The sequence below is a fragment of the Babylonia areolata genome, chromosome 25, assembly GCF_041734735.1.
Source record: "Babylonia areolata isolate BAREFJ2019XMU chromosome 25, ASM4173473v1, whole genome shotgun sequence".
Taxonomy (NCBI): domain Eukaryota; kingdom Metazoa; phylum Mollusca; class Gastropoda; order Neogastropoda; family Buccinidae; genus Babylonia; species Babylonia areolata.
The window spans coordinates 25,777,479-25,789,978 of record NC_134900.1 but is presented as its reverse complement, the minus strand read 5'-3'; the positions used below and the strand labels follow the sequence as shown (position 1 = coordinate 25,789,978).

Genomic DNA, 12,500 nt, shown 5'->3' with positions numbered 1-12,500 from the left:
TCATCATCTTCATCCTCCTCCTCCTCCTCGTCATCCTCCTCCTCCTCCTCGTCGTCCTCCTCCTCCTCATCGTCCTCCTTCTCCTCCTCCTCATCGTCATCCTCCTCCTCCTCATCATTGTCCTCCTTCTCCTCCTCCTCATCGTCGTCCTCCTCCTCCTCCTCATTGTCCTCCTTCTTCTCCTCCTCATCGTCCTCCTCCTCCTCCTCATCGTCGCCCTCCTCCTCCTCGTCCTCCTCCACATCGTCGTCGTCCTCCTCCTCGTCCTCCTTCTCCTCCTCATCGTCCTCCTCCTCCTTCTCCTCCTCCTCGTCATCGTCATCCTCCTCCTCCTTGTCATCCTCTTTCTCCTCCTCCTCCTCATCGTCCTCTTCCTCCTCATCGTCATCCTCCTTCTCCTCCTCATCGTCATCCTCCTCCTCCTCATTGTCCTTTTCCTCCTCCTTCTCATCGTCATCGTCCTCCTCCTTATCGATATCCTCCTTCTCCTCCTGCTCATCATCGTCCTTCGCTCCTCTTCCTCCCCATCATCGTCATCCTCCTCATCACCACCGTCATCACCTTCTTCTTCTTGTTCTTCTCTCTTCTTCTTCTGCTTACGTGGACCGCAACCCCCGTATGTACGACTGGGCTTTTGTGTGTATGATCGTTTTTAACCCGCCGCCATTTAGGCAACCATTCTCCATTTTCAGGGGCGTGCTTGCTGGGTATGTTTTTGTTTCCACAACCTTCCGAACACTGACACGATGACTAAATCGTTAACGCACGTGATTGATATTCTGCTTGAATAAACGAATGGAAGTGGTTCAGGCACTGGCAGGTCTACACATTTTTTGTTGACATGAAGTTCGAAGGTTGAAAAAAATTCTCCATACTTTTTTAAAATTATTTTTTGTTTTATTGCTGCCACCGTTTCAGTGGCATTACTCCCACACCGCTCATGTAGATTCCCCCCATACACGACCACACCCGGGTTCGTCCGTCACAGTTACAGCGTCGGCAGTCCGCAGGGAACCATCGATGTTAAGTCGCCAGGAGGCCACACACCAGAGGAGACCCTGCACTGCTGCTGAGTCACTTCGGTACTTAACCCACCAAGCGCCTCGACCGGGATTCAAACTCTGGACCCTAAGAATAAACTCAATGCTTTAACCACTCGTTCAATGCACTCGTCACCCAGAATGAGCCTGTGTTCAGACACGACTGTCAGGACTACGAAGGCTACCGAGTCGTTCACTCAGACAGATAGAACACAGCGTGTAGAATTAGCAAATAATGAGGCCAGGAGACGGTATGATTAACAAATAGTAAAGAGTGGTAACTCTCTCCATTACACAAGGTACACAACTTCAAGTCAGTGATGCTTACGCTACCGATTCAGCTACTCTTTACTATTTGTTAATCACAGCGTGTAGAGTTAGTGAAATCAGACTGCGCCGTGTAGTTTGTTGTTGTTGTTGTTGTTGTTGTTTTTGTTTGTTTGGTTTGTTTCACTCTGAAGGCATGCAACTCGCCATGTGTGCACATACTATTTTGTCACCGCAGTATGGGTTGTTTTCCTCATTTATCTCCACTGTGTTATGTCTTAACTCGCTCAGTACGGCCAGTCCTCTCTTCTCCTCTACACAGACCCCTCGGATGTCCAGTGGGTGTCTGAATGACCCAACCTTTAGCTTCCGTCGTCAGAACTGTGGTATTCTTTGTCAACATTCACCTCTTCAGTATAAGAGCCTTCTGCTTGCAATATTTTGATGATGGTAATTGGGATGAAACGCTGTTAACGTCGTCTCTTTCGCCGTTCGTATGGAGAGAGTTAAAAGGGGTTTGAGGCTTGCCACAGAATCTGAGCCGGAGAGGTCGAAACCTTCACTTGTCAGAACTTGCTCCTCCTTCTGCTGGACTTTGAATGGTGGTCTGCATGCTAGTCATTCGGATGAGACGATAACTCGAGGTCCCGTGTGTAGCATTAACTTGGCGCACGTAAAAGAACCCACGAAAACAAGAGACTTGTCCCTAACAAATTTCTTCATAAAAATCCTTTTGGCTGCAAAACACAAAAAATAAATTAGCCCAACCAAACAAACACAAAAGCAAACACTTGCTGACAGAAAAAAGGGTGGCGCTGCATCGTGGCGTCGCGCTCTTCCCGGGTATAGTAGCCCCGAATTTCTGACCGAGAAATCTTCTGTTACAACCTCCCACCCCTCCACACACACACACACACACACACACACACACACACACACACAAGAAAAGAAAAACAAAACAAAAAAACCCAACCAACCAACCAAACAGTACGGTACAGTACAATGCAACGCAACGCAACACAATACAACACAATCCAACGCAACGCAACGCAACGCAACGCAACACAACACAACACAGCACAACGCAACACAACACAGCACAGCACAGCACAACACAACACTGCACAACAACACAACGCAACACAACACAGCACAGCACAAAGCAACACAACACAGCACAGCACAGCACAACGCAACACAACACAGCACAGCACAACGCAACACAGCACAGCACAGCACAACACAGCACAACACAGCACAGCACAGCACAACACAACACTGCACAACAACACAACGCAACCCAACCCAACTCAACCCAACACGCATGTTGGCGTTTCCAATGTCTCCCTGTGCCCACTGAAGGAAGAAGGCCCAACACTCTCCCAGTCTCTCCAGAGTTCGCTCCCTCACCTGCATCACCCCCACGGCGAAGGTGACAGACATGGCGTATGCCACCTTGATCTGCTCCAGCTCGTTCTCCGCGCCCGGCAGAAGGCCAGGGTCTGTTGCGGAGGTCACCCCCTGACCTTGACCTTGGCCCGTCACGGTCAGGTTCTCTGTCGTCTGTGAGCAGAATCAGTCAGACGATGAAAACGTTAGCAACAAAAACGTGGACAACAAATCCCAAACTGTAGCTGAGATAGAATAGAGAGAGGGGGGTGACGGGGTTACACACACACACACACACACACACTAAACAATCACTTCGTTTCAACAAAGCGATAAGAATATGAATACATATCTAGAAAATAATATATATATATATATTCTGAAAGTGTACAGGTGAATGCACAATGCAGTGAAGAAACTTTAAAACTGATTGACCTTTCGACAGACAGACAGTGACAGAGAGTGCGAGAGAGACAGAATACAAAGAGATAGATAAATAGATAGATAGATAGATAGATAGATAGATAGAGAGAGAGAGAGAGAGAGAGAGAGAGAGAGAGAGAGAGAGACAGACAGACAGACAGACAGACAGACAGAAACAAAGACATGCAGACAGGCAGACAGACAGACAATGTGTGTGAGAGAGAGAGAGAGTTTCAGTTTCAGTTTCAGTTTCAGTAGCTCAAGGAGGCGTCACTGCGTTCGGACAAATCCATATACGCTACACCACATCTGCCAAGCAGATGCCTGACCAGCAGCGTAACCCAACGCGCTTAGTCAGGCCTTGAGAGAGAGAGATAGGGAGAGACAGACAGACAGACAGACAGACAGACAAAGAGACACAGAGAGAAAGGCAGAGACAGAGACAAGCAGAAAGACACACAGACAGGCTGAGACAGAAGGAGGGAGTGGGGAAGTTAAGGGGTGTTTGAGAGAGACGGAGACTGGACGGGTTTCATATCACGTGGAGTGATGGCCTAGAGGTAACGCGTCCGCCTAGGAAGCGATAGAATCTGAGCGCGCTGGTTCGAATCACGGCTCAGCCGCCGATATTTTCTCCCCCTCTACTAGACCTTGAGTGGTGGTCTGGACGCTAGTCATTCGGATGAGACGATAAACCGAGGTCCCGTGAGCAGCATGCGCTTAGCGCACGTAAAAGAACCCACGGCAACAAAAGGGTTGTTCCTGGCAAAATTCTGTAGAAAAACCCACTTAGAAAGAAAGGAAGAACAAATAAAAAACTGCAAGCAGGAAAAAGAAAAAGAAAAAAAGGGGGTTGCTCTGTAGTGTAGCGACGCGCTCTCCCTGGGGTGAGCAACCCGACTTTCACACAGAGAAATATGTTGTGATAAAAAGAAATACAAATACAAATATCTGTACAGGTCGCCACCCTTCATGAAGAGTGCAGATGATCCATCATTAAACACACCAAAAATGAATCAAACCTACGCTCCTTATGGCCCAGCCCACCGCCGAAAGAGGCCATCAATTTTTGTGGGCTGGAAACCCGTCAGGTGTGTTCACAATGAGTTAAAACGGAAACCCGTCATGTGTGTCCACAAGAGGTTAAAACAGAAACCCGTCAGGTGTGTCCACAAGGGGTTAAAACAGAAACCCGTCAGGTGTGTTCACAAGGGGGTTAAAACAGAAACCCTTCAGGTGTGTTCACAAGGGGTTAAAACGGAAACCCGTCAGGTGTGTTCACAATGAGTTAAAACGGAAACCCGTCATGTGTGTCCACAAGGGGTTAAAACAGAAACCCGTCAGGTGTGTTCACAAGGGGTTAAAACAGAAACCCGTCAGGTGTGTCCACAAGGGGTTAAAACAGAAACCCGTCAGGTGTGTCCACAAGGGGTTAAAACAGAAACCCGTCAGGTGTGTCCACAAGGGGTTAAAACAGAAACCCGTCAGGTGTGTTCACAAGGGGTTAAAACGCAATCAAGTGAAATAGAAAGCAATTACCAACATACAAGAAGGTCAGTTGGTACAACGTTGAAAAGATCAGTTCAGAACTAAGTCTTGTTAAACACCTCATTTAATATAAAAAGAGTGAGACAGAGGGAGAAAGAGAGAGAGAGAGACACACACACACACACACACACACACACACACACACACACACACACACACACACACAGAGAATCTCGAAATCTTGGTATATTATGAGTTATCGAACAACCCTTTTCCAGATCAGATCGATTATGCCTGTCGCTAAACAAGACATTTGCATTATTTCCCTGTCCATAGCGAATGCACGTGTGCTTATGTGTGCTCGAGGACAAGGTGATGCGCGCTTGCTTGCCGATGCGTGAGTCCCTCCGTTAGAGTCCTGCGTTTATGAGTATATATATGTGTATGTGTGTTATGGTGTGTGTGTGTGTGTGTGGGGGGGGGGGGGTGGGGGAGAGAGAGACGCGCGCGCGCACATACACACACACACACAGACTGTATGTGTGCACGCTCGTCCATGCGCGTATGCGTGCGTGTGTGTGTGTGTGTGTGTGTGTTATGGTGTGTGTGGGGGGGGGGAGGGGATCGAAAGGAAAGGGGAGAGATAGAGAGAGGGGAGACAGAGGGAAAGAGAGGGGAGAAATAGAGACATAGAGAAAGACAAGACAGAGAGAGAGAGAGACACACACACACACACACACACACACACACACACACACACACGCGCGCGCGCGCGCGCGCACATATATATATATATATATATATATATATATATATACAAACACACACACACACAGACTGTATGTGCACGCACTCGTCCATGCGCCTATGCGTGTGTGTGTGTGTTTGTGTGTGTGTGTGTGTGTGTGTGTGTGAATGCATGCTTGCGTGTGCGTGTTCATGTGTGTGGAGGAGGAGAAGAACGAACGAACGAAAGAAAGAAAGAGAACGAAAGAAAGAAAGGAAAACGACACAGAAAGGCCAAGATCCCCCAAGCAGTTCGTCAAGTCATTCCAACCACCTCCACCACCGCCACCACCACCATTCACCTCTCTCCCCTACCCACCCACCCACCCACCCAACCACCCAGGGACTCCCCCTCTCCCTCCCCAGCCCACTCCACACCTACTGCACACACACACACACACACACACACACACACACACACACACACACACACACACACACACTCACACTGTTACTTAGCACTAATGAGCCCCCCCTCTCTCTGGCGTCTCTAGTCTCTGTGTGTCAGTCCCCCAGGACAAACACGCCGCCCTTTTCCCTGGACATCAACCTCACCCACGACCTACCCCGATCGATACCACCCTGTTCTCTCTCTCTCTCCTCGCCCCACCCCGTCCCGCCCACCCCTCCCCCACCCTCCCCTGGCTCCCGTCTGTCTTGTCTTCTATCGGGGAGAGGGAGGGAGGGAGGGAGGGAGAGAGGGAGGAGAGTCTCTACAGGTGGGGGTCGGGGGTGGGGTGGGGGTGGGGATGGGAGGGCAGGAGGGAAGAAGAGAGTGGAGGGTGTTAAGAGAAGGGGAGGGATGGGGGGTGTAGGAGACAGAGGGACGGTGGTGGTGGATGGAAGTAGAGGTGGGGGATTATGGGGATGGGGTGGAGTGGGCGGGGGCTTGGGGGTGAAGGAGGCTTGGTGGTAGGGGTGAGAGGAGTTAGAATTTTGGAGACAGAAATCTATTTTTTAGGAACCAATGAGTTTTGAGAGTCATAGACATGAGTAGATGTCTGTCTGGAACATGCTTTTTTTAAATTTTATTTTTACTACTTTATTTATTTATTTGCTTATTCATTTATTTATTTATCTATTTGTCCGTTCATTCATTCATTTATCTATTTTTTTAATCTATTTATTCATTCATGTTTTTTTTATATACTTTATTTATTTATTTATTTATTTATTTATTATCTATTTATTTATTCATCTATTTGTCTATCTATCTATTTATTTATTCATTTGTGTGCTTATGTGTCTATGTGTTTATTTACTTACTTATCTATTCATTTATTCATTCATTCATTTATTTTTATACAGTCTTCGGGGCACACGGACATTTGAGACAGCGTCACACAGAGTTGGGGCACACAGGCGCTTGGAAAACATGCAAGCAGATGTCCTCATTATTGCAATTTACGACAATAATTGACGCCCCAAGGCAACTTTTCAGATTATTTTGATATGATTTGAAAGTGTGTGTGGATTTTGAGACATGAGTAGAGAAGAGGGTCACATTGACACAGCATGCATTGATTATACGTTGTATTCGATGCATTAGTGTTGTCGACACAATTAAATTAAAAAAAAAAGTTAATAATGTTCGTATGTTCATCATCTGTTTGTTTGCAGTCCTTCACACGTTACAAGGAGTCAAATGAATTCCTGATTTTGGGCATGCAGACTTCTGGAATAGAGACACAGAAATCTGGCACACGGAATTTTGGCTCAGAGACGGATAGAATTTGGGGGGGGGGGGGGGTAGGAGGGGGTGGGGGGGTCGGCGTGTGTGCTAGGAACAGAGAGAGAATCGGTGCCTTTGAGCTCAAGCTGAAGGTCATACATGGGAAGCACACAGACACACATACACTGATACAGGCACACAGACGCAGCGACAAGCACACACATACAGGCATGCAGACAGACACACAGACGCACCGACACACGCAAACACAGACACACCGACTTACTGACACACACAAACATACCGACGCAATCAGACACACACACAGGTACACAGACATACCGGCATAACCTTCCCCCCACCCCCTCCCCCACACCCCCGCTCTCCCCGCCCCCCCCCCCCCCCCACAGAGAGAGAGAGAGACACAAACACACACACACACAAACACACACAAACGCACCCCCTAGCCCCCCACACACCCCACCCCCCTCCCACCCCCCTCACAAACGTACGATCAGCGAAGAAGTGTCATTCTGCATCAGGACCTCGCTCTGTTGCCTCTCCCAGGCCACGTGACCGTCCTCCACCACCGCCCCCACCATCAGACTGACCACGGCGAACGTACCTGTAGAACACACACACACACACACACACACACACACACACACACACACACACACACACACACTACTGAAAGAACGAAGAATGAATGAATCAATAAAAGATCACAAACGAAGGAAGGAAGGAATGGACGAACGAATGGATCGATGAATTGGTCAACGAATGAGTGAAAGTACTATCTATAAAAGAATGAACGGGTGGATGAAAGACTGAACAGTTGGATAAACAAATGAATGAAGGATGGAAGGAAGGAACTAATGAACGAATGAACGAACAAGCGGATTAATAAATGAAATAATGGATGAATGAATGAAAGAACGAACGAATGAATGAATGAACAAACGAATGAACGCAGAACCGATCGATGGATGAATGAATGAATGAATTATGTACGAATAAGAAATGAGTGAATAACTGACCGAATGAATGAATGAATTTATATGAATGATTGAACGGATAAACGAACGAACAAACAAATGACTGAATGAATAAACGAGCAACAATATAAACAATACAAAATGAATAAAAAAAACAATTAAGTAACTAACTACATAAATAGATGAATTAATAAATAAAGAGATGAATAAGTAAATAAATTTATGAATTAAAACATATCCCTTCCGCTTTGTGTTCACGTGACCGTCAGCATCACCGCCACCATTGTGATCTTGATCTTCAGACATTCAGGCAGACAGACATTCAACCATCCATCCATCCATCCATCCATCTATCCAGACGTAGCAGAAGAAGAAGAAGAAGAAGAAGAAGAAGAAGAAGAAGAAGAAGAAGAAGAAGAAGAAGAAGAAGAAGAAGAAGAAGAAGAAGAAGAAGAAAGCACATTTACAGATGGAGAATAATAATAATAAGAAAGCACAGAAGAAGAAGAAGAAGAAGAAGAAGAAGAAGAAGAAGAAGAAGAAGAAGAAGAAGAAGAGAATGAGGGGATGAGAGAAAGTATAAGAGCATCAGCCTGTATGTACTCCACGCCACACGCACACAGCTGACCAAGACATAAAGCTTCAGCTCAGACAGCGAGAGATGTTGAGTTATGTAAGATGGGGATGAGGAAGAAAGAGAGGGACAGAGAAAGGGTAAAGGGGAGAGATAGAGAGATAGATGGAGAGAGAGAGAGAGAGAGAGAGAGAGAGAGAGAGGGCGGGGACATAAATCACTGAACTAAGAGACAGAAATCGATGAGAGGTTGAATATCTGGCCTGGAGACCAGTCTCGAGTTGTCGACGCTTCTGGGTAGGCCGATATCCCCTTACTTACATCCTCTCTATATCTCTGTGTCTCTCCTCTCTCTCAAAGTAGTTGTATTAACTGTATCTATATATGTCTGTTCAGTTTTTGTGGTTGATATCGTATATATCCCGTCTAAACGAGTCAACGGGATCAGTTTGCGTCTCTGTCTGCCTGTCACTCACTTTCTTGATTTCTCACTCCCTCATCTATGTATCACCCACTCTCTCTTGAGTCTTTCCCGAACCCCCGTATCCTCCTCTTTCAATATATACAAAACGATTCGGAAAAAAAAAGATTGATACCACCTCTGGACAGAGTGCTGTCGCTACTTCTCTCGAAACTGAGACACCCGTGATTTTGTTGCGATATCTATCTATCTATCTATCTATCTATCTATCTATCTATCTATCTATCTATCTATTTGCCTGTCTGTCTGTCTGTCTATATACACAAGAAAACCTAACTGGACCTCTATAGCAGCAACGTCATTGTCCATAAAATAGAAAACAGAATGAGCAAACTGGGCTTTTAGATTGTCTGTAATTGGACGCGGGACAGAATAGTCTAGAGACAGTCGTAAAAGATGTGTAAAAAAACACAGGGGAGAGAGTTGGTGTAAAAGGGGGAGGGGATGTGGACTATCTAAGATACCCGATCTAAGATTATATATAGATACAGCAGCGCTAAAAATGGACGAGGCTGTATATTAGAAGTGCCATACCAAACTTTGGGGAGGAGAGGGTACGGTTGGGGGTGGGGGTTGGGCGGGGGGGAGGAGGAGGAAGAGGAGAGTACTGCTATTTCAAACAACCCCGAAATAGACAAGAGAAACAGATATCCACAAAAAACATCTGCACCAGAATGAAAAAAAACAACAAAAAACAAAAACAAAACAAAACAAAAAAACAAAAACAAAAAAAAACCACACCACCTTTAGGAAGTACGGTCTTCTATCATAAAAGCGACTGTAATATGAAACGTACCGATCCAGGAAAAGAATCAATGCAATCGCTGACCTTTGTTTTAATGGTGAACGGTAAGGTAACAATATACGGAGAAACTACACGAAAATACAGCATCACATCTGTTCTTGTTGCGTCCCTGTATAAGGATTTAAAGGAATTAACACGACCTCTGACCTTTCTTCTTCTTCTTCTTCTTTTTTTAATGGCGATGGTAAAGCACTAGCATACGAACGAAGAATTTCCGTGACAATGCAATATCACCATCTAAAATAGATATAGTTTGGCCACGTCACAAGATCTGACGGGATTTGAGACTATCCTTCAGAAAACAGTGTAGGGGGAAAGGAAATGAGGCAGACAGCGACAGAAATGGGAAGACAACATCACTGAGTGATCAGAGAGGAGATTTACCGAAACTCAGGCACCATCCCGCGACCGCCACAAAAAAGGAAAATTCGGTGAATTGTTCAACAGTGAAGCATCCACAAGATCAAGTTAGGATTCGGGACCAGTGACAATGACATTACACTTTCTTGTTTGTTTGCAACTGCCTTATAAAATCCTCTGCAGTGTTTTTTTTTTTGTAGAGTCCCGCTCACACTACTCATCCCGAATTCAACAAAGACAGCCACACCCTGGCTTGTCTGTCGCAGTACCAGAGCCGGCAGTCCGCAGGAATGTTAAGTCGTCATGATGCCACACGCCAGAGGAGGCCCTGCATTGCTGCTGAGAAACTTCGGTGGTGTTCAGTAGTGTCCGTTCGGATAACCACACGCCGGACGTCATCTTCAAAGACCACCTTACTGACGACAATAATTGTTAAGCCACGGAGCCAGACTGAGTGAGCGCACCCTTTCGCCCACCCCCAAATATCACGATTGATTTTCTGTCTTATGGAGTTTGTGTTCAACTAAAAAAAAAAAGGAAAAAAAAGGAAAAAGAAAAATAGAAGTGTATGGCAGGATGGTTCGCTATTTAAAAGAATACTGCTGCGGGTTTTAATCAGCTTTGACCAGAATACATTAAGCACTTAAAGTATTCAGCTGTCTTAATAGTGGTGGTCTATTAAACACGATGGTTCAAAACTAAAGCGTTGTGTCAGATTGTCAATGAACCCCCCCTATCCCCCCACCCCCCAAAAAAAACAACAACAACAACAACAAAAACAACAAACCTTGTGATGTGCATTGCTTATCATAAAGATTCCACCATTATCAAAGACATGAAAATGGAAATGATCACAAACGAGAATTGTTCACAGAATTCATGCGACAAACGTTGCGTTGAAGGGACAAGGAAATTATCGCATGTCATGATTGTAAATAACTAAAAAAAAAAAAAGCAAAACTGAAAGAAAAAAAAAGTAGGGATGGATCGGGCACGCACTTAGAAACCTAACGCTGAGCATCGCCAAACAGGCCCTGACATGCAACCCCCCATCCCTCCCCCCCTACCCCCCCCCCCCAAAAAAAAAAAAACACACCCCAAAAACCCGAATGGAAAAGGAAGAGAGACGGACCGAGTAACACATGATGAAGAGACCTCCTCCAGGGAGACACCAAGAAGATTGACCATGACAGGACAGGGGACCATGGAGTTCTCTTGCTGAAGGCCCACAACACATGAAGGGCGAAAGGCGTAAGTAAGTAAGTAAGTAAGTAAGTAAAGCAAACAGGCAAGCAAGTAAGTAAGTAAGTAAGTAAAGTAAACAAGCAAGCCTAGGCAAGTACGTAAAGAAAGCAAGCAAGCAAGCAAGTGAGTAAGTAAGTAAGTAAGTAAGTCAGTCAGTCAGTCAGTCAGTCAGTCAGTAAAGCAAACAGGCAAGCAAGCAAGCAAGTAAGTAAAGTAAACAAGCAAGCCTAGGTAAGTAAGTAAAGCATGCAAGTAAGTAAGCAAGTAAGTAAGTCAAGCAAACAAGAAAGTAAGTAAGTATGTATATAAGTAAGTGTGTAAGTATGTAAGCAAATAAGTAAGTAAAGCAAACAAACAATAAAGCAAGCCTAGGTAAGTAAGTAAGTAAGTAAGTAAGTAAGTAAAGCAAACAAACAATCAAGCAAGCCTAGGTTAGTAAGTGAAGCCGGCAAGCAAGCAAGTAAGTAAGTAAGTAAGTAAGTAAGTAAGTAAGTAAGTAAGTAAGTAAGTAAGTAAGAGAGTTCAGTAGCAATGAATCGGGGATAGATAGAACAAACGCAAGCAAACAGACAGGCAGGCAAAAAGATAACGACAAAGTGTAAACACCCAAAGCACAAACCCAAGAAACAGACAGGTTCTCACGAACATAGATGTGTTTTGATGCACCAAATAAGTAAACACCCACACCACAAACAGGAAACAGACGGGTTCTCACCAACAGAGATGTGTTTGGATGTACCGAAGAAGTAAACACCCACACCACAAACAGGAAACAGACGGGTTCTCACCAACAGAGATGTGTTTGGATGTACCAAACAAGTAAACACCCACACCACAATCAGGAAACAGACGGGTTCTCACCAACAGGGATGTGTTTGGATGTACCGAAGAAGTAAACACCCACACCACAATCAGGAAACAGACGGGTTCTCGCCAACAGAGATGTGTTTGGATGTACCAAAGAAGTAAACA

At 45.4% G+C, this 12,500-nt stretch overlaps 1 protein-coding gene across 2 annotated transcripts in view; it reads right to left on the bottom strand.

The window, feature by feature from the left end:
- The window catches only part of LOC143299694 (solute carrier family 26 member 6-like), a 90,372-nt gene that overhangs the window by 33,443 nt on the left and 44,429 nt on the right, over positions 1-12,500 (bottom strand). For both annotated transcript variants that reach the window (XM_076613053.1, XM_076613054.1), the window contains 2 exons: positions 7,578-7,690; positions 2,718-2,870 (listed from right to left, as the gene is read on the bottom strand). In XM_076613053.1, the coding sequence (XP_076469168.1) occupies positions 2,718-2,870; positions 7,578-7,690 (266 nt within the window). The remainder of the gene's footprint in view (positions 1-2,717; positions 2,871-7,577; positions 7,691-12,500) is intronic.